Raw genomic sequence first — 22,350 nt, forward strand, 5'->3', positions numbered from 1 at the left:
GCGAAAGTCACATTCTAGAAGAGCTGCCAGCTAGCCAAGAACTTTCCTTCACCCAAAGTGAGTTATTTTTTTGCCTTTAACGTATCAGTGCTTTTTACAGTACAGATTTGGCCTTCTAGTAATTTTGCATTCCAAGGAACATCCATTCAGCTGCAAATTTTCCCATCAGTTTCCTACCTAAAATTCTGTGCCCGGATATGCATTTTTACTGCAATTTTCCCACCTTAAATATTTCAGTTTGTTTTTCCATTGAATTGTACAGCTTATATTGTACAGCTACTTTCCCACACATGAAAAGATAGCAGTTTGGAAGCTTCCAGCCTAATATGGCTTCCAAAGCTGACAGGCATCCCCCCCCGGAGAAAAAAACACACTTTGGAAAAAAGGTAGAAACAATTCTGAAGTGATTTATTTTGGTCTGATTTTTTTACATCTCAAAAACCTGGCATTTTAACAAAGGTGTAGACTTTCTATATCCACTTTATGTACTAACTTGTAATAAACATTGACTGGATCACTTTTACAAATAGTACGATTATTATTGAAACCTGGCATTTTAAAAAGCGTGTTTGGCCTTTTATATCCACTGTTAATACTGTGTAGTCATTCATTCATTGAACTGTATGCTGCCTCAGTCAGAGTGAGTTTAGGTGGCTACATCTAGGCACTCTTTAGGCAGTTTTCTCCATCATCTGCACTAGCAAGAAACATCAAGAAGAACCATGCAATAATTTGAGGAAGGAAACATCACAAATTATAATTGGGACTGTCCTTACTCAAGAGTACTGAAATATTTGGTATTAGAAAACTCAAGAACAGGAAGTATAAATGCTCTCAACAAATTACAATGGGATTTCTTAGGAAGAGACTTTCGTCAAAATTCCCATGCCAAAGAATGATAAAATTCTGTCAAATTCTTAGTCTGGCTGGCTTATTCTGTGAAACTGGTGAGGCTTCCGAGATATTATTAACTACCCAGTTTGTACATCAGGGTTTCCCAAACTGTAAATTGCACCTTTCTTGGGGAGATGCAGACTCCAAGGCAGGTGTGAAGAACTTTCTAGTTACATTGTTACAATAAGCCTACCTTTCCCAACATTTCATTGTATTGTTTTCCTTGTTGATTTGGAGGTGTGTATATTAAGATTACACTAAAGGGAGAGGTGATGGCAAAACATTTAGGAATCCTTGGTGTACAAATGTATGCTACTAGCCTAAGAACGGTCGCACATTCACTTGAGCGTGCCTGTTAATCAACATTTTTGGTAGCGGTTGTTTCCGCTTATAGCTGAGGAAACAGAAGGCGCTTCAATAATAGCACATCTGTCCCTTGTCTCCCATGAATCTACTTCTGATCGCTGTTGTCCATTGCTGGCAGCACATCCAGAAGAGGAGATGCTGAAAAGCCAAGAAGCTGGATAAGATAAATGTAGTCCTAACTTTGTGTATAACAAACAAATGTTCATGATAAAACAGAAAATTACACCAGAATGATGCCATTTATCTCCAGTGTATGCTTTAGTGTGTGGTTTTTTTTCTTAAGAGCTACACGATAAGCAGGAATTCAGCAGGTAGCATTTGCTCCAACTGCTAAGACCATCTGTCCGCTTGGAAGTCTCAATCTTGTTTGTGCATGAAGTTTTCCTTCGTGGAAGAAAAAGAAAGGAGACAAAATGCCAGATTCTGGCTATGAGACTCGCACAAATGAAACACTGCCAACCACCAGTTACATACAATTAGATGAATCTTGTCTTAAAATATGTACTTTCAATTTAATCTTTTAGAAAGTCCCTGGCGATCACAGTATCAAAACCTCATGAAATGAAATCATCTTGGTTTGGGGAATCGTATATTCTTTTTGCACCTGTCTTTCTGTTGCGATTGTTTATTTTTCCAGGTGATTCTGTTTTATGATGGAAGCCTTTGAAAAGAGTTCAACTAACCAGTTATGTTAAATATTAAATTTATTTGATACATTTGTCCCATGCATATGGTTATTTCTCACTGAATTTGTAAACCCCAACATTCTACTCTTTATGGTATTAAGAACTATTCTCACCAGTAAAATGTATGCATAATCGATTTAACAAATGGGTAGTAAGAGTTATAGATCTTTCTGTTACGGAGACACTGTATTTCCCTCCCTCCTCAATTTTCTGATTTAAAGCCTTATTCATGTGTGTTAGAAAATGAAAACAAGTTCTTTATAAATGCCAATACATATGTAATAGGAAAATAAAAGCAGGGAATTTCCAGAATACATTTTATGTTGTCTCTCAAAAACAAAATACCAGGAATTCAAAATCAAAACCGTTTTGAACAGTTTTCAGTTCTTCTTCTCACAAATGATTGCCTGAAAGTTGAAAAAGCAGCTTAGATGAATCCAGGTATTTTCTGTTTCATGAATTTTCTCTTACTCTACATCTAGCCGTGGTAATACAGGAAGAATAAGATTCCCAAAGGCTGAGTCTTGTGTTATAAAATATCCTGAAGAATGTGCATGAGCGTGCTGAAAAAGGAATAGATACACCTGTTTGAAAATTATACACGAGGCAAATAAAAGCAAATCCCATCACCATTGCCATCCCAGCTAAAGATGCCCACTAAACAGTTTCAAAATGATTCAGCTATAAACTTCAGTGCCCAAAAGCTTTCACACACAATTTTATATCATTTTGATATAAAAGTCAGCCAAGGCCTAGTAAAAGTCAGAATTGGACATTTAAATCTGACAAGGATTTTCCTCAAAGGCCGTTTGTCTACTTGCTAATGAAATTCTTTAGGAGCATTTGGACTGAGACAGGCTCCCAATATACTGTAGCTTGAATTCCAGCTGCTCTCCAGCAGATACACATGTGCTCATCTAAAATAAAAAAAATAGCGTGACACAGAATTAGCAGACATAATCCCGCCTCTTATTTCAGCACCAAAATCGTATCAGAGCATTCATTTTGTATTTAAGCAGTTTCCAAGTCACGATTGTCCAACTTTTGGTTTGCCTGGGCCACACTGAATGAAGAGTCATTTTCTTGGGCTACATATAAAATATATAATATAGTTAATGTATATAAACAACAAACTTTCTTTCTTATATCTTTTTATTATCTTGTGGGCTCACATTACTTCCTGTCCAGGTCCACAATGTGGCTTGTCACCCGTGGATTGGACTTGCCTGCTTTAAGCTTTTGTGAGGAACATTAATTTTTATTCCTAAAAATAATTCAATTGTGCCCATTTTCCAACATGTATTGTTGCAAAATCTGATTCTCTCTTTTGTGTATTTTCCCTTATCTTTCTCTCTGAAATCTGCTGTGGAAGATTAACTTTTTGCAGTTCTATGGTGCACATAGCAGGACTGTGAGAGAGAGAAGGGGAATTTTTGATTCACAATCAGAAATGCATCATGAAATATTGAATGTAGCCCATACTTTCCAAGGCACAGGATGAGCACAGTGTGATTTTATTCTTAAGCTCATGTGGATTCTACCACAACTGTTTTGGCCTGTTTTGTTTCTTCTGGATGGGCACAGGCAAGTGCACACACCTGAGCTGAGCATTATTTCTATGGTTGGAGCATTGCCAAGGACATTGTGCCCAAGTACAGACACAGCACTTAGACTAAATGCTGGTATACCATTTTTAAAAAGATGATCACGCAATCATTTCAGAGAAACTGAAACAGGAATTGCAATAAATGTGTGAAGGTCGGCTGGGTGCAAAAGACTGAAAAGTGAATATGAACCTCAGAAGATTGGGGTTAACATCCCAAATTGGTTACAGGTCTTGTTAGACAGCCTCCAATAATTCCCAATGGAAGAAGAATCTCAATGGAAGAGACTATCATTAAGAGAAATGTAGGAATATTCCCCCCCCTAAATTTTATCTGTCCTTCACCACCAAAACCACTGACCTCTATGAACTGTGCAAGCCTTTAGCTCAGCATTGACCAGGAGAACATACCTGTAAAGCAGCTTTCTGCTGCGCTGCTATGTGCTGCTGCTCAGCGTGATCCCGAAAATCCTTGTTAAGGGAGGACCTGGCCAAAGAGATGCTGTAAATAACAGAAGGGGGAAAAGAGCCACATCACACCAAGGCAATGGAGATGAGAAAGAGCACAGGATCAAAGCAAAGGTTTGTGGTAGGTATCCCAGAGTCAAAACTTTCATGGATGTTCCTTTTTTAAAAAGAGAAGATTTGAAGAGAAATCTAACGTGCTCAGAACCACAAAGTCAAATGGGATGGTCTGTTCTGCTCTGGAAAGACTTGCTCTGCTAATGGCATTCAAGCTCAAACATAAAGAAGAACCATGTCTGGCTATAAATCAAAAACAAGTCAGCTAGAAGACATGTGGGAGAATAGATCCTACCCTCTCCTCTCCCCTATGCTGCATGTTTTTCCTTTCTCACAGTGCCACCCAGTGCCTTGCCTGAATAAAGTACCTGAATAAAACAACGGCATTAACCAGCAGCCCATGGACTTCATGTTGGGGAATTCATATATTTGGTAGAGTGGCTGCAGAACTACAGGAAAAGATTTTCCCCTTGAGATAGGGTCCCAGCAAGGCCTCTTTGTAACATATCTTGTTGATATGTTTCAGAGCAGAAACATGTGACTATAGTAACAATCCTATTAAATTTTAGTTTTACTTTAGTTAGACGTGCCAAAAAGGAAAACAAGCTATTTAAGTGTTGCTTTTTGTTTCTCCTCTGAGCCACTTAATATTATCATGATAAAGTTCAACACCACAGAGAGTAAGCAAAGAAAGGCTGTACCATTTTTTATCGAAGACTATTTTTTTTTATGGGAAAAGGTCCAGAGAAAGACTACTTACACCAACTCTATGGGAACCTGAGACAAGGCAAATACAACCCAAAGTACTTGTGTTCACTAAGGACAATTAACAGAATAACCAGATTGCAGACTAACAACCCTGCTCCACTTATTCTGAAAACTGGATAGCTAACCAAGATTTTTTTAAAAAAATTAAAATCTTTCAATTATGAACTATTTTTGTAGTTAGTCCTCTGGGAAACAGAATATATTTGGGTCAAATCCATATTTGGTTTAGAAATCCAATCCAATGCAGCATGCTTCATGAAGACGTTAAACACATTACACAAGAAAAAGGAAGATTTTTTAAAAAAACTGTTTTAGAACAGCTTCATTTTTTTCCTACTTTTCCTACTTTGTAAGAACACAGTTCCCAATTTGGATTTTGTCCTTATGAAAAGCATTAGACAAAAACAGATACCATATAGCTAAAGAACATACTGCTGACAGGTCCTAGATCAGTGATGGCTAACCTTTTTGCCATCGCGTGCCAAAAGTGGGGGGGAGCATGGGAGGGTTGAACGCGTGCGTGCCCACACCATAATTCAATGTGCCCCGCCCCTGTGCATGCACGCATGACCGCCCTGTGCTCCTCCCGCTTTTGGCACGCAATGGCACAGTGGGCCCACTAGGTCTGATTTTTGCCCTCCCCAGGCTCCAGAGGCTTTCTAGGAGACTGGGGAGGGCAAAAACAGCCTTCCCCACCCCCCCCACCCCCTACACGCCAGAAATGGCCCGTTTCCCAACTTCTGGTGGGCCTGAAAGGCCCATAAATCATCTGTCCGGCGCACGCATGCGTGCTGGAGCTGAGCTAGGGCAACACTCGCGTGCCCACAGATATGGCTCCACGTGCCACCTGTGGCACGCGTGCCATAGGTTCGCCATCACAGTCCTAGATTAACAATATTGAGGTTCTTTCATAAAAGTTTGATAAACTGGTGCTCCAAACCCTCAGTTTTTACTTATGTTGTCATGTGTATAAGCAATGTCAGGAAAATGTGGAGCCATTAAAAAAAAGAAAATATGAGTGAAATTTTGAGTGCTCTGGCAACCAGGACATATTTATGAAAGCTGATTTGCAAGCGTCCTGCGGTTATGGGATTGCCATTTGCTACTTTCTTAGCTGGCTTCTGACAAGCAAAGTCAAAGGAAGAAGCCGGATTCACTAAACGACTACCGTATTTTTCGGAGTATAAGACGCACCTACCTTTTTTGGTGAAGAAAAGAAGAAAAAGAAATCTCCTTCTGCCTCTGAGCAATTTTGCCTCGTTGCAGCAAACAGCAAACAGCCTGCTTTACTTTCATTTTCGTTTTCAGCATAGCTTGATTTGCACAAGGAAAAAAAAATCTGCTCCAGCAATTTACCTCTTTGCAGCAAGCAGCAGAGCCCTGCGCAAAACAGCTGAGAGCAAATCAGCTGAGTTGGGAGGCCGATCCAATCAACTTGTGCTAATTAAGACTGTGCTGAAGCTGAAAGGAGCTGTTTTTTGTTGCTGTTTGCTTGCAAGGAGGTATCTGCTGGGAGGCAGAGGCCAAAGGGTGGGGGCCAGTGGGTGGGCGGGGCTACATTCAGTGTATAAGATGCACCTAAATTTTCAGCCCCTTTTAGGGGAAAAAGGTGGGTCTTATACTCTGAAAAATATGGTATGTGATTCACTTAAACAACCATGACAAAAAAGGTAGAAAAATTGGGTGTGACTAACATTAACAACTATCTTGCTTAGCAACAGAAATTCTGATCCCAATTATGGTTGCCTACTTGTATAAGTTAAAGCTGAGAGAATTGACAGGCTTTCAAAATTCGGTTACAATACCTGAACCTCATTAATGTACTTCAAGGCCCCTAGCAACTCCTGTTCCCTAGCTACTTCCAAGTAGATCCTACTTACTTTTCAATCTGGGGAAAATTTGCATATAAAATACTTGACATACTTTGCAATCTTGGTTTGAAAAGATATATGTAAGACTTTTATATGCAAATTTTCTGCCACAAAACATATCCAAGATGTACCTTAATCATTATTTAGGACAGAGTTTAATGCATAGGTTATTTCTGAAACTGGGTGTTTTGTAAAGATATATTTTGTATATATCTTTGTATATATATATATACATATATACACGTGTGTGTGTGTGTGTGTGTGTGTGTGTGTGTGTGTGTATGCACTCAAATATAAAAACTGAAATTTCAAAATGTTTCAGATATTTTCCTCCTCTGTTGGAAAGGAAAAAGATGAGAATTGGAATATACAGGTGGTCCTCAACTTCTGAGCACAATGGAGCCCAAAATTTATGTTGCTAAATGAGAAATTTGTTAAGTGAGTTTTGCCCCATTTTATGACATTCCTTGCCATATTTGTTAAGTGAATCACTGCAGTTATTAAATTATTAACCTGGTTGTTAAGTGAATCTGGTCTCCTGATTGACTTTGTTTCTCAGAAGGTTGCAAAAGGTGATCGCATGACCCCGGGACACTGCAACTGTCATCAATGTGAGCCAGTTGTGAAGCATCCGAATGTAAATCAGGTGACCATGGGGATGCTGCAATGGTCATAAATCACTTTTTTTCAGTGCCATTGTAACTTCAAACAGTCACTAAGCGAACTGTTGTAAGTCGAGAACTACCTGTACAAGCCAAGTATACATTTAGAGGCTTGCAAGAAGCAGTCTGCTTCCAATTGTTACAGTGCGGTATTGTTCTGCCCCAGCTACGGACCCCAAAGAACGCATCACACACAAAAGTCCGTTCAAACCTTAGTTTACTAAATAAACCAGTCTTTTACAACAACGGCTGTTAATTAACTGCATTAACAGCTGCCAAGAATTCAAAGAATAATAACTGAAAGGTGGTTGGCAGAATGCTCAGAAGCAATTTGCAGGAAGCTGATAAGATAAGCAAGATAAGACAGGAAGGTATGTGAATGAAGTTGTTCCCTGCAAATTGCTTCAGTCGGCATTCCTCCTTAAATAGGCTAAGGGAGTGGCCAATTAGCCCCAAGTCTTACTCTCGAGGAGACCTCCTCCTGAGGAGCCACTCCTGCCCTTTGGCAGCTCTGCGCGCCTGTGCATTGAGAAGAGGCTCCTTCTCTTCGTCCTCTTCACTTAAGGGAGCTTCTGGAGGTTCTGAAGACCCTGGCTGAATGCCCGCCTCTGGCACCACATCTTCTCCAGCCTCCTCATTGTCTGACTTGAGTGCCAGCTGCACAGGCTGCTGGTTCAGCACCACACCAGCCTCCTCACTGTCGGAATCAGCTACTAGCTGCACAGGCAGCTGAAGGGCCACAACAGGTATATATGTGTGTGTGTGGTTACTTGTCCCTATTTACCACTATGATCAGAACCTATGAGCATGTGGTCCAGAGACAAGATTTTGAGCATAACCTACTTGGCTCCAGGGTGATTAGTAGAAGACTGGTTTTGCATCAGAAGTTTTCTCTTCTCCTTGTCTAGCTCAGCCAAGATTGCAACCCTGTTTTTATTCTGAAAGCCTGGGGAAAAAATTAGAGGAATGTAAATATCAAAATGGTATGTTCTATCTTTTAACCTCTCAATAAACTTCGCCGTCTTAAAACTTTTCCAAAGCGATCTTTCAGAAAGAAAAATGAAGATATTCCTCTTGAAAGCAAACATCCACGATACTTACTGATAGTCCTAAATTGAGCCCAGAGTTTATGTTGCTAAGTGAGACATTTGTTAAGTGAGTTTGGTCCGATTTTATGACTTTTCTGGCTGCTTTTGTTAAGCGAATCACTGCAATTATTAAGTTAGTAACCTGGTTGTTAAATGAATCTTGCTTCCCCATTGAATTTGCTTGTCAGAACGTCGCAAAAGGTGATCACATGAACCTGGGACACAGCAACGGTCATAAGTACGAACCGGTTGCCATGCATTTGAATTTTGGTCACATGATCATGGGGATGCTGGAAAGGTTGAAACTGTGAAAAACGGTCATAAGTCACTTTTTTCCGTGCCATTGTAACTTTAAACGGTCACTAAATGAACTGTTGTAAGTTGAGGACTACCTGTATTTATTACAGGCAGTCCTTGATTTATGACTACAATTGAGACCGGAACATCCATCATTAAGCGATGCGTTTAAGTGAGTTGTGACTGATTTTACACCTTTTTTGCCATGGTCGTTAAGGGAATCACACAGTCATTAAATGAATCCAGCTTTCCTCATTGGCTTTGCTTGTCAGAAGCCCCCTGGAAAGGTCCCAAAAAATGATCACCTGATCCCAAGAGTCTGCAAATGTCGTAAATACATGGAGGTTACCAAGTGCCCAAATTTTGATCACATGATTTTGGGGATGCTGTGATGTTTGTCTGTGGAAAGTAGGATCATAAGTCACTTTTTTTCAGCACCATTAACAGTAATCTTCAACGGTAGTTACATGAATGGTCATAAGTGGAGGACTACCTGTATCTAACCCAATTAAGTAGTACAGGTAGTCCTCTACTTATGACCAGAATTGAACCCAGAATTTCTGTCGCCAAGTGAGACATTTGTTAAGTGAGTTTTGCCCCATTTTACCACCTTTCTTGCCAGAGTTGTTAAGTGAATCACTGCACTTGCTAAGATAGTAACTTAGTTGTTAACTGAATCTGGCTTTCCCCATTGATTTTGCTTGTCAGAACGTTAACAAAAGGTGATCACGTGACTTTGGGACACTGCAACCGTCATAAATATGAACCATTTGCCAAGCACCTGAATTTTGATCATGTGACAATGGGGATACCGCAGAGATCGTAACTGTGAAAAATGGTCGTAAGTCACATTTTTCAGTGCTTTTGTAACTTTGAACGTTCACTGAATGAACTGTCGTAAGTTTAGAACTGCCTGTAACAGTTTTCAGTTTCTCTTTCTTTGGATTTCTACATTTCCTAGGGCTGAGATATCTTTTTTTTTTATGTTCTCATGACAAATGTCACTTCGAATGGTCCTTAAGCGATTGGTCGTAAGTCAAGGACTACCTGTTACCCCTTTTCTCCTCTCCTTACTTATACCATTAAAGTAAGGAGTGTTTTCCCAAAAATAAGACCCTGTCTTATATTTTTTTCTGAACCCTGAAATAAGTGCTTGGCCTTATTGCCATGCGCTCAATTGGGCTTATTATCAGGGGAGGTCTTATTATCAGGGTAGCTTCTTAATAAAACGAAACACAAAAGAAGTTTGAGTTTGGTTGCTTTTAGGAATCATTTTCAGAATTGTATCTGCACTACAACATTATGTCCCTCTGCTGTGAACACCTGAGCATGGAGTTTCTCAGCAATGCAACCCTAGAGAGAGACTATACCTTTTATAATGGTTTAATTGCGCTTTTTAGAATTGCAATCAACAAGCCAATTATCTTTCACTTTCTATGGACATATTGTCCCATAATGTTCGGTAATAATTAAAGAAAATTCATTTTACTCATTAAAGTTGTTTGAATTATTAAACTATAGTATTTTACTTGCCTTTAACAACGACAGTGGCATAGAGAGAAGCATGTGATACAGAATGATTTATGAATAGGGAGTCTTTGGAGAAATCCATACTTATAGACTAATGGATGCCCTTTGGTTTTTTAAGGCTTTGGAACAGTGATTTAAATGATAAATAAAACTGTGTCTGAAAACTTTCCCCAAGAGAACTATCTCTTTATAAAGACCAATTTGAAAGCTCTGTAATAAGGTCAGATAACTTAATGAGTCAATTTTAAAGGACATTGTACAAAAAAATTTAGAAAAAAAATGTGCTGCATAATTTTGTTGCAGCAGAAACTGCCTATAAATCATTCCAATAAAAAACCCTACATATAATATATTCAATGCATAATAAAGAAAATTAACTTCACCTAATTTACAACAGCGAAGGTGAAAGGTAAAAGTCAATTCATATGTTCAGAAAATTTGTAAGAAAATAGTTCTAGGACTGTAGGATTTTCTTATCAAATTAAATAACACTTTCTTACCAGAGCAAGAAGGAGCACTGTCTTTATATAGGATAATTGGATAAATAGGATAAGTAAGTAAAAGTTTATAATTTAGGGGTGGTGGGTGAAGCAGGGTAGTGATGTCATACAAATGTGTAGACTAGTTTTTCACAATTTGTTTTAGATAATTATTTTTTCTGGAGTTGGGTAGAGGATAAAATAAAAAATAGGTCTATTTTTAATAGACTCCTTTTTTCTGATTTCAGAAAATCAGAAAGCTTTTGCACAACTCCATCTGGTATACTAGCCCTTCAGTCACTCATGCTCTCTTTACCTCATATATTGACTATTGCAACATGCTATATGTGAGGCTGCCCTTGAGGACCACTTAGAACAGGGGTGTCAATCTCCAGACCCGGGGACTGGATCTGGCCTGTGGGGTGCTTAGATCTGGCCTGCGGGGCTGCCCTGAAAACAGCAAAGGACCAGCCCGCAGTGCCTCTGCCAATGAAAACAGAGCTTGAGAGGGCTGCGTGCGGCCCTCCCAAGCTCCGTTTTCACTGGCAGAAGGTTGCAGGAGGCCATTGCAGCCAAAAACGGAACTCAGGAGCCCATTTTTGCTGGCAGAACGCTCGGGCCACCACAGACGCCCCCAATACAAGTGATGTTGAGCTGGCCACACCCACCCTGGCCATACCCACCCCAGCCCCCCAAGGTCAAACACAACCCTGATGCGGCCCTCAATGAAATTGAGTTTGACACCCCTGACATAGAAGCTTCAAATGGACAAGAATGCAGACATGAGGGCAGTATTGGGCATACCTCAAAGACATAGGGCTGTTATTTGACAGACCATTTATTGCCAGTAATGCCTAGTCAGTAAGAACTGACATGAGTCGGTGCAGTTTGGGTCCTTCAATTTAAAAGTGACATCTTTTGGGATGCAAGGAGTATGGTTTCCTTATGGCGATGCCAGGGGTGAAATGCTCTCGGTTCGGACCGGATCACCTGATCCGGTAGCAATGGAGGTGGGTGGTTCGGAGAACCGGTAGCAAAAATCCCAGCCTCCTCCATGCCCAGCTGAGCCACGCAATCATCAGAGGATTTTTTTTTTTTTAGTTTTTAAAAGCATTTTTCTACCTCTTTGGCTTGAAAAATGCTTTTAAAAGTAAAAAAAAAAAAAAGCCTCTGATGATCGTGTGGCTCAGCTGGGAACATTTTTTCCCAGAAAAATGTTTTTCTGAAAACATTTTTTCTACAACCTCTTCAGAGGTTGTAGAAAAAATGCTTTTAAGAGCCTCTGAAGATCCAAGCTGAGTTGCCTGATCGTCAGAGGCATTTAAAAGAAAAAAGCCTCTGCTGATCTGGCAACTCAGCTGGGATCGTCAGAACCTTTTGAAAGCATATTTTTACAACCTCTTTGCTGAAGAGGTGGTAGAAAAAAATGGTTTTAAAAGTTAAAAAAAAAAATTTGGCCATGCCCACCCAGTCACATTACCCCCCACTAAGCGGTAGTAACAAATTTTCACCACTGGGCGATGCCTGTGTTAGGGTGCTGTTCTGAAGGGCTTCAGAGACCTGGATGTTCTCCCAGATCCTAACTAAGGTGGTTGGGACCCCTTCTTGAATAAGGCTGTATGAGTTTTGATGTTTTGACCAGAGTTGCTATCTTGTTCTCTAACTTTTCTATTTTATATTGTATTTTTATTCAGTTTTGTTTATGTTGTGAGCCACTCAGTCAGCCTGGAGTCTAAATCAAATCACTAAAATCATGTATCAATTTTTGGTGTAATTTAAGCGGGAGTGATCCTAGGGATCTCAAAGAAAGGGACTCCAAGAAATTCCTACTAATTGTCCATTCCTATCACAGTACAGCTTGTTCTCAATTTATGACCACAATTGAGCCCAAAATTTATGTTGATGAGAAATTTGTTAAGTGAGTGTTGCCATTTTATGACTTTTCCTGCCACATTTGTTAAGTGAACCACTGCAGTTATTAAATTAGCAATATGGTTGTTAAGTGAATCTGATTTCCCCATTGACTTTGCTTGTCAGAAGGTTGCAAAAGGTTATGTACTGTATCTCTGGTTCAAATAAGAAAAAATTAAATTAAATGTAAACATATATACACACACACTACTCCAGGCCAAAGATTCACTCATGACCACAGGATATTGCAACCGTCATAAATGTGAGTCAGTTGTCAAGCGCCCAAATGTAAATCAGGTGACCATGGGGATGCTGCAGCGGTCATAACTGTGAAAAATGGTCATAAGTCATTTTTTTCAGGGCCATTGTAACTTCAAAAAATCATTAAATAACTGTTATAAATCAAGGACTACCTGTATATTAATGCTACATATATAGTTTTGGTATGAAGCTGAGTGTTTGTTTGTTTGAATGTTAATCCACACAGAACCTCAGGGAAAAAACATCCTGTCTGCAATAGCCACAGAGAAATAAGACATTATTTTAAGAATTAACTTTTACCTTGTCCAGAAGGGTTTGATGTCATCTTCTTTGTTTCCCCCTTAAATTTCTGAAAAGCAGCTACCATTTGTATTTACACCAAGATCTATAACAATGGACACAAGTTTATATTTAATCATGAAGGCATGCAACTCTATAATTATTAATATGCCATAATACGGAAATTTGCTTTCTTAGAAAGTTCCTGGTTTCGAAGAATATTTTGAAAAACATCACTATTCAATAGCATACATACACCATGATTTCCTATTATATTAAGACAAAAGTAAATGGCTAAAATAAACTCAGGGTTTGTTTTCAGATAAAGTCAGTGATTAATGAAGTATAATCCAGAAAAAAATAAACAAATGTTGGAATTAGTAAACTGAGCGCACATTTAGCCTTAAATAAATCATGGGCATGAGTTTTATATTTGCTTGAAGAGACATAAGAAATTCGTTTGTTGAGTTTACAAACTTCAACTGCAATGAAGAAAATCTGAATTTCTTAATAGATTTTGTCCTGGGTAATGGACTCAGTTTATTGAATTAGCTTGGACATTTGTTTGGCAATTTATTCATACATAAAGTAACAGCCAGATTTAATAGATATCTCTCCTCTCTTCAGATTGGACATGTGTTCTATTTGGAATGCATTCGCACTAATTATTATATCTGTACTTTTAATAAATAAAATTCCAGTAGCTTTGCCACATTTTTCTTAGCTGAATGTAAATATTTTCACTGATTGTTAAGAGTAATGGGTTATGAGAAGAACCTTGGGAGACAGAAGGAAGAACCAGAGCCTAGGTCAGTGGTCCTCAACCTTTCTGGCTTGATGGCCTATTGGGGGAGAGGGGATAGTTCCCTGCGAGTGGCGGACGTGCACGCACACCGCTCGTATGGAGGGAGCTTCATCTGCGAGTGCAAGTAGCCACCACTCATGCGAGGGGAGCTTCGCGCACAGGCACAAGTGGCCACCATTCACGCAAGAGTAATTTTGTGTGCATGCACACATTCACCCGCAACTTGTGCAGCCCAATTCCAAACAGGCCGTGGGCTGGTAGTGGGCTGCGGTCCAGAGTTTGGGGACGTCTGGCCTAGAGAACACCATGATAAAAGAAATCTGAATCCAAAGTAGTAATGTTTCTGTGGAACATAAGGGTAGGGAAGGGAAGATCCACTTTCAGACTTGCAAGATTCTGTTACTCTAACTTTACAATAAAAATAAAATTCTTGATTTTGATTTCCTGGTGTGGACTACTTTGAGGGCTGACAATAAGCCACTTGGAGCTCCAAATATCCAGGCTTAGTAGTTTGTCATCTATTTTATAAGAAACACGGAACTTAACCAGTCATGTCTATTGGGCCAAATCAGATGTTGTGTGAAATTACAAATATAATAAACATATAATTAACTATATGTTAGCATTAAGTCTATACATTCATCAATGGGTCATTCTATAACTGAGAAAGAGTTCTCAGCAAGATGGCACAAACATGGACCCACTGATTTTCCATTTGGATAATCAAGCCTTCATTCCACATTTAATATTGCTAACACTAATCTTCATCCTATTTTTGAGTTTCATATATTGTATTGCTGGTTTCACTTTGAAGAATCTCTTAGAGATAATAAAATTCCAGGTAGCCCTGACACTGATACACATTACTTAACTGTATACACTGCCAAGGAGATGCTAAAGGTAAATCATATCAGAATGTAGACTCTATTAAAATAACTACTATGAATCAATTGATTTAAACTATTGATCCCTCTGGGGTCAGGCATTCCCCACATTCCCCTTCAAATTAGGATTATTCTGCAATATTAATGTCTCATGGCCTGATTTCAAAATAAGACGGAGGCATTTATCAAAGATTCATGATGCCTCAAATTGCAGAAGCTAGCTACATTTAAGTGTTGCACGAAGAAAATTAGATATTAATTTGATTTTTATTCCTATTTATCTCATGGGGTTACAGGGGCTTTCTTTTTAAATTCGTCATGAACCAACATTTACTTACATGTTAAACACGGGAATATGTAGGTGGCATATTAATAGCAAAAGTGGTAAATCATGATCATAATCATAAATACAATCATCATAAATCATAAGATGCAACACTCAGTGATAGTCATAGGATACTAAATAAGCTAGATATGCTGCGAACCCAAAGGTCTGAGACAGAACATTATCCTTTATTTATGCTAAAGTATCACACTGATACCACAGCATTGAAAAGATAAATGTATGGCTCCTTTCACTTAATGGATGAGAATATTTGTAGCTCAGAGTTGAACTGTGGGGGCCTTGGTGCTCTCTGAGCTTGGTTGTTTTCCCGCAGATGTTCATTACCAAGGTAGACCTGATTGTACTTGCCCCCTATGGATAGACTGCCTATAGATATGGATTTTGTATAGATAAATATAATGAAACATGGGGCTCACTTATGCAAAATAAATTAAGTTAAAAAATTCTACTTATATAAATGTATTAGAAACATGCATGTCTTGAATAATAATAGCTTTAGATGAGTATATATAGAATTGCAATTATTTAGTGTTAAAATGATATACATTTTCCTTTGCTGTATTTTTCCATTTTTAAAGCTTTTCTTTGACAATGTATGCTATTTTATCATAATTATCTTTGTGTTTTGTTTTGCTTTTTTTCGTTATTCTAAAAGAAATAAAAATAAATACAATTAAGCTAAACAATAGTAAACAAAGGAACAGTTCAGAAATGGCAGTTTGTTATAAAATCTTCAAGTCAAAGGTATTACCAGCGTATTTACAAGTCAATAAAAAGCCATCAGGATTTTTTTTTTTTTTCATTCTGTCACTCGGGGATTCAATAACTCAGAAGCCTACCTAGGAATCAAATTTGAATACAGGTAGCCCTCGACTTACAACAGTTCATTTAGTGACCATTCAAACTTACAATGGCACTGCAAAAAGTGACTTATGACCGTTTTTTCACATTTATGACCATCGCAGGATCCCTATGGTCACATGATCAAAATTCAGACACTTGGCAAATGTTTCGTATTTATGACGGTTGCAATGTCCCAAGATCATGCAACCTCCTTGAGTCCTTCTGACAAGCAAAATCAATGTGGAAACCAGATTTACTTAACAACTGCAGTGATTCACTTAACAACTATGGCAAGAAATGTTGTAAAACGGAGCAAAACTCACTTAATTAAAGTTTCACTTAGCAACAGAAATTTTGGGCTCAATTGTGGTCGAAAGTCAAGGACTATCTGTACATCTCAGTCAATGCGTGCATAAGCGCACCAACATGCCTTCCATCCCTGTCCTAATATTTCTTTTTACTCTTACTCTTTTCATGTATTCAAATTATGTTTTTACTTTTACCTGTTATCTTATATATGATAGATAGATAGATAGATAGATAGATAGATAGATAGATAGATAGATGCTGAAAAAGGAAGGGAAAGAAACGGCTCCATTTATTAGAATAACAAAACAATTAATTTTTAAAAAAATATTATTTTTATTATTCCAATTTATTTGAGAATGATAAAAACAATTCGTTAATTTTTTTTAAATCAAAAAGGACGCTTGCCATCTTTTGCAGAGGCAGAATCCCAGATTCCTTTAAGGGTGCAACATCAATCTGCAAGGGTTTTCAAAGCGCTTGATCTAAATTAATCTATTCCTCCGTGGCTGGCATTTTTTTGCAAATGCCAGCCCTCTTTTCTCCTTTTTAAAAAAAAACACCCCAAACCCTCCATCTTCTATGCCCTGGAGCAGACGTGACTGGGTCTTCCTTTCCTTTTAGCCCGATGGGCTTTTAAAAATACCCAAATAAAGATTGGGAGGGGGGGGAGAGATAATGAAAAATAATACAAATGCCACTTTAGTAAAAATACATGACGGCTGCAATGCCCATCCTCACCGTCTATGCTGCTGAGCCATTGTCCACTTCTCACTTCGTGGTAGATTCTTCCCTCCCCCCCTCCACCTGCCCAGATGGACTCTCCTGCCGTCTCCCCGTTTAGAATCTTCCCTCCGGACCGGATTTCCCAATGAGTGCGCGAGCTCCTCGCTTTCTTGTGGCGTCATACGAGTGCGCCGCGTGCCGTCTCTTCCTATTGGTCTCAAGAAAGCTGATGACTTAAAAATAGGGAGCGTGACGCCCGAAGGGCTTCGTTTGTGGAGTTGAATCATGTGGGGAATTCTGGGAGTTGAAGTCCACGCGTCTTAAAGCTGTTGAGGTTGTGCATCACCGGCCTATAGTGTTAATATTAAGAATTTAAATATATTTTAGTGTTTTAACTTTATAATGCTGTGTTAGCGATTCTAACTTTTAATTAACTTGGGTAAGTTTCAGTGGAATTGTTGAAATGGATGTAGTTTTCGTTCGTTGTTTTTATGCAGTCTCTTTCCATGCAGAGATTGGACTACATTAAACTAAGTTAAAATGTGATATATATATATATATATTGCTTATGATTTATGTTACATGGATATTTGAACCTAGTCAGTATATTTTTCGTGAGGAATAGTGCTGCCAACCTGCTACTGTTTTACTAATCCAGTCACTGTTTAGATTTGAGTCCATTTACAATTGTGGGATTAAATCGGATGAATCTGAAGAATTGGCTTTATTGTTGAATTTTAAACTCATGGGAAAGGTCTTTTCTAGATTTCTACTGTTACATCTGCTATCTGTATCTATTGCCCAATGAAGATGCCTGAAACACTATTAAGAATAACTGGTTGGGAACTTGAAATGTCAGATAATGACTAGTTTCTGTTCTGTTTTAAAGGAAATAGTCTTGAAAAGGAAAACAAAAATGACCTTCATTGACATAGCATTTTTGAAAGCTGTGCAAAAGACAGAAAGTTTAATTCAGCTTTCTTTGGTGTTCCCCTGATGTCCCACAGTATTGTGACCATATTGAGAGGGAAGGAATTGAAGACATTTAATACATTAAAATCATTCTTAGTTTCAAAGAAAACAACCAAGAAGAAAAACAGACACATTGAAGAACACTGCTTCTGAGGGAGTGGTATTTTTCAGTGGTAGAAAAATGAAGGAGCCATGGTCAGGAAACAATACACATGAACAATGCCTTTGAAAATAAAAATAAACTGGAAAAATATAAGGAAAGATTAAACCTTTCCCAATCCTTTGCACTCTCCTTTGTTTAAAAAAAAAAAGAAAGAAAGGGGGGGGGAGCAGGGCTTCCATATACTTTCAGAGTCAAGTCAAACTAGGCAGTTTGTGCTTTGTTTCCCATTTCTCCAGACTTGCCATCTATTATTATGGTGTTGCTATTTTCATATTTACCAGGAACTCAGACTAAATCTTATGTTGAAAACACAGGTTAGGATCACAATGGCTTTAAAATAATAATGAACTGTAAGGACTTCTTGTTTAAAACATGGGACTGGCATGGTTCACATCTGATTCTAAGAATAACAGTTTGAGAGCACATAGTGAATTCCTCAAAAAACTAATGAGAGTAATTGATAAAAGAATTAGATTAAGGCACTATTTTCGACACATACTTTATCCCCTAAACAGTTATCAAAAGTTTTGTGCATTTCTGTTTTATTATTAAGTGATTTATTTGCTCCAGAAAAAAACGTATACTTCCTGCCTAAGTCTGGATCATGTTGTTTCTCAAGGCTGTCACAATTTCTGTATCAATACTTCTTATGATTAGAAATACAGCTTGTGCTGTTACAGATAGTGAGTCATAGTGAATTAGTTACCTTAAGGATTAAGAGCTGTCTCCTTAAAATATTGCATTGTGGGAGATGTAGAGAGAGAGATTGCATTGTGGGAAATGTAGTCCATGACATGTGACCATATCTGTATGTCTGATTGGCCACTGAGGCTTTCTGCCTGGGTGCAGAACAAAGACCTGTCCATTTTGAATTACCACAGAAGAGAGAGGCATGCTTTCTGAACGGGGACAGAACTACCATCATTTTACACTAGGAAATGGGATAGATTGTGAAATACTTGGATGAACCTAACCTTGACTCACCATGATTGTAAGTCTATGGTTTCTGAAGGCTTCCCAAATAAATATAATCTGCATGAAAACCTGTTTGCTAGAGTTTATCTGCCTGTTCCCAGTGGAGCCAGAGGCCTGGGGAACAGAACACAGGTATAGGATGGGAACACCACCAAGGCAGTGCCAGATGCTAGATTGGACTTCCTGCAAAATAAAGAAACCTCGCTTTCACACTGCTCGCTTCCATCTCAATTTCTTTCGCTACGCGGATAACGCTCCACTACATAAGCGACGCTCTCCCAGCTGGGAAATTCGAACCCGAAGGAGAATCCTTGGAAAAATCCAACACAGCCTTGCAAAAGTTTCATGAATATATCTTACAAATTCTGAAAGTGGTAATTGAAAACTAGAGTAATAATAGTAATAACAATAACTTAGCAAAATGTAATTAAAATAGGCTGCACCCATCAAGCAGAACCTTGGCAGTCTGTTCAATTAGGGGGATTTTAGCTATTCTACTCAGGATTTTTCCTTTTAGACCAGCTTTAGAAACATAATGTGGTGTTACAGGTAAAAGGTCAACCAAGTTGCCAATGTTTTGTTGGGAGCCCAGTGTACCCTGTTTTATTCTTTGCATGCTAATAAAATTATGTTATATCTTCAAAATGGCTTGATTGCTGTAAGTGGGCCAGGTCTTGGCCACAACAATTGAAAAGAAAATGCTTTGGATTTCCCTGCCCCAACCTTAGTTGTACATCACTTAACAAACCTGAAGTCTGACTCAAACTGAGAGTTAGTCTGTCATGCAGTTTTCTATGCAAAAATGTTTTTATGAGATATTGCTTTGTTAAACCAAAGTGAACCAATTCAATAAATATAAAGACTTCATTGGAAAAGTAAAATATTAGAGGGGAGGAGGGGAGAGAAATCAGCAGACATAGATATTCAATAAAAATCATGACGACAGAAAAATGATAAAACACAAGTTGTTTCAATAGAACCTCAGTCTTTCATACTTAACCCTGTATTGAATTCAAGTATGGTTTTTACCATATTTCACCATTGCTTCTTTCTTGCAGATATTTAGGTTGAGATGTGTAGAATTTTAAAAACTAATACAGTTATCCTACCTAAACAAGTACCTATACTTATTTGAATGAGATTTTGGGTTCTCAGAACATATTCAAGATTCATTACAGAGAGAATGCTTAGAGAGAGATTAACTGGGTTTTCTGTTTTAACTTAGATACAATCTCCTTGTTCTTTCCTCTTGGTTTTGCAGAATATGGAGGATCGTTAAAAGTCAGCTTATTTAGCAGGAATCCCTGCAGTTCTGCCAGAAATATTACTTAATCAGAATATCTGTTAGCTAAATGTACCATTTTAGTAACTTCTAAAGGCACACTGCATTTTCTACCAGTTATGTCATGGTATAAATAGGATTATCTTGGAGTATCTTTTGTAGGAAATTAAAAGTGCATTTTATTTATTCATTCCTCTGAGCATGAGGTCAGTTTACCAGGTGCTTTTATGATAATTAAGGAGTATGGGTTTGTGACAATTTTAGTTGTCTAGATGCCCCAAAGCAAGATTACTGCTTAAAACTAGTAGTGGAGAATCCTTTTTAAGTTTAGATGGGGCCAACTGATCCATAGTTTATCAAAGAAGAGATGTCAGCTCCAGCCCTGCGATGGTACTTGGGGCTGCCATTCGTGTGGGGATCGCCGTTCCGCTGCTGCACGCTTTTGCCGACGACCCTGTGTGCCTGTTCTGCTGGGTCGTCAGCCCCGAGGCATGCCTCTCACTTCGACTCCCCAGCCGCATGCTAGATGACTTCAGGGGCATGCACTGAAGCAGTTTATCAACCTTATCTCTTTAAGGAAAGATGGAGCAGCCGGAACAACTGAAGTGGCTTGCGATGGATTGGGGAGGGAGAGGGAGGATACGGGTTAATCGGATAATTGAGTGATTGCACTGGGGTGGAGCTGTATGCTGCTTAAAGGGTGATGGGGAGCACGGAGCGTCAGCTCCAACAAAGATTCTTTTCTGTAACACTTTAAGGTGGTCAGTTAGTGTTGTGGCCCCGCCCTCTGAGCCTGTCCCATCGGAGGAAGAAAGCTCTGAGCATGAGGAAGAGGAGTCAGCCAGGCCTCCCTCTCCAGGCCCCTCCCCTCTGGCATTGTCTCAGGTGCCGGCCGAGGGAGAGGAGATCAGTAGGGAGACAGCTGGCTCGGATCAGAGTGACGAAGAAACATCATTCCTGGACGCCCGCCTCCGAAGGCGTGATAAACGTTTGCAGCAGCTTAGGAGGCGTGCTAGGGATTAGAACTGAGTCACTGGACCACACCCCAGAGACTATATAATAGAGGGTAGTGGTCAGTGATCCTTGTGACGAACAAAAGTAAACCTTGGATAGTCACTAAAGCCTCGTTCGGAACTGCGGAGAGAAATATTGTTTCTGTTTGGACTTTTTGCACATTAAGTACCTTATCTTTCTGTTTGTGAAAATAAAGGCATTTGGCAGACGGTGTGTCTATCGCTGCCAAGTGGGAGATAAGACCTGGGTGCATTCCAAAGTGTTTCCTTAACCCTCGGCTGGCTTTGTGTGTGTGTGTGTGGGTACGGGGACAGATCAGTTAGTAACGATATCAGGATAAACAAACTTGGTTCCTGCTTTTGCGTGCTGAGGGTTTTTTCCCCATACTTTACGGAACCTGACAGACCTGTGAACTACCCAAAATGATAAAACCATAGACAAAATGATCACCAACAATTATGTTGTGAAGAACATAAGCCATCCTTTTAGACTCACCCAATAATAGGATAGGTGTCATACATTTTGAGCAACGTCTAGAAATGACTAAGTCAAGACTCATGTTTTTAGATTATATCCGTTTAGCTACAGCATAATTCTTTAAAGTAAACCAAATTAAAGATATTTCATATGCAGTATATCAGAAATATATCTGACCTAGAAGCAAAATTAAAATATGTTGCTCGCTGTCCACTTAAGAAAGAACCTGTCAGGGTTCCAAGTAGCACTCCCAACCAAGAAAGACTCTGAGGCAGGCACTTCCTCAAAGTTCCATTTTATTGAAGATGTCATATTGGCACATCTGGGAAAACCCGAATCT

The 22,350-nt window shown here is 38.9% G+C and overlaps 1 protein-coding gene across 2 annotated transcripts; it reads right to left on the reverse strand.

Annotated features, from left to right (window-relative positions):
• Positions 1 to 387: 387 nt before the first annotated feature.
• INIP (INTS3 and NABP interacting protein) lies at positions 388 to 17,358 on the reverse strand. Of its 2 annotated transcripts, none has more exons than XM_034410605.3 (5): positions 17,143 to 17,358; positions 13,239 to 13,323; positions 8,216 to 8,318; positions 3,961 to 4,051; positions 388 to 2,509 (listed from the first exon to the last, which is right to left on the reverse strand). In XM_034410605.3, exons 2-5 carry the CDS (start codon positions 13,303 to 13,305, stop codon positions 2,414 to 2,416), a joined length of 357 nt encoding a protein of 118 aa, XP_034266496.1. In that variant the 5' UTR covers positions 13,306 to 13,323; positions 17,143 to 17,358; the 3' UTR covers positions 388 to 2,413. The 2 variants fall into 2 exon arrangements, with proteins under 2 accessions (XP_034266496.1, XP_087742487.1); XM_087886361.1 differs by having other exon boundaries at positions 388 to 2,863.
• Positions 17,359 to 22,350: the final 4,992 nt, after the last annotated feature.

The sequence above is a fragment of the Pantherophis guttatus genome, chromosome 2, assembly GCF_059756535.1.
Source record: "Pantherophis guttatus breed Tessera chromosome 2, ASM5975653v1, whole genome shotgun sequence".
NCBI lineage: Eukaryota > Metazoa > Chordata > Lepidosauria > Squamata > Colubridae > Pantherophis > Pantherophis guttatus.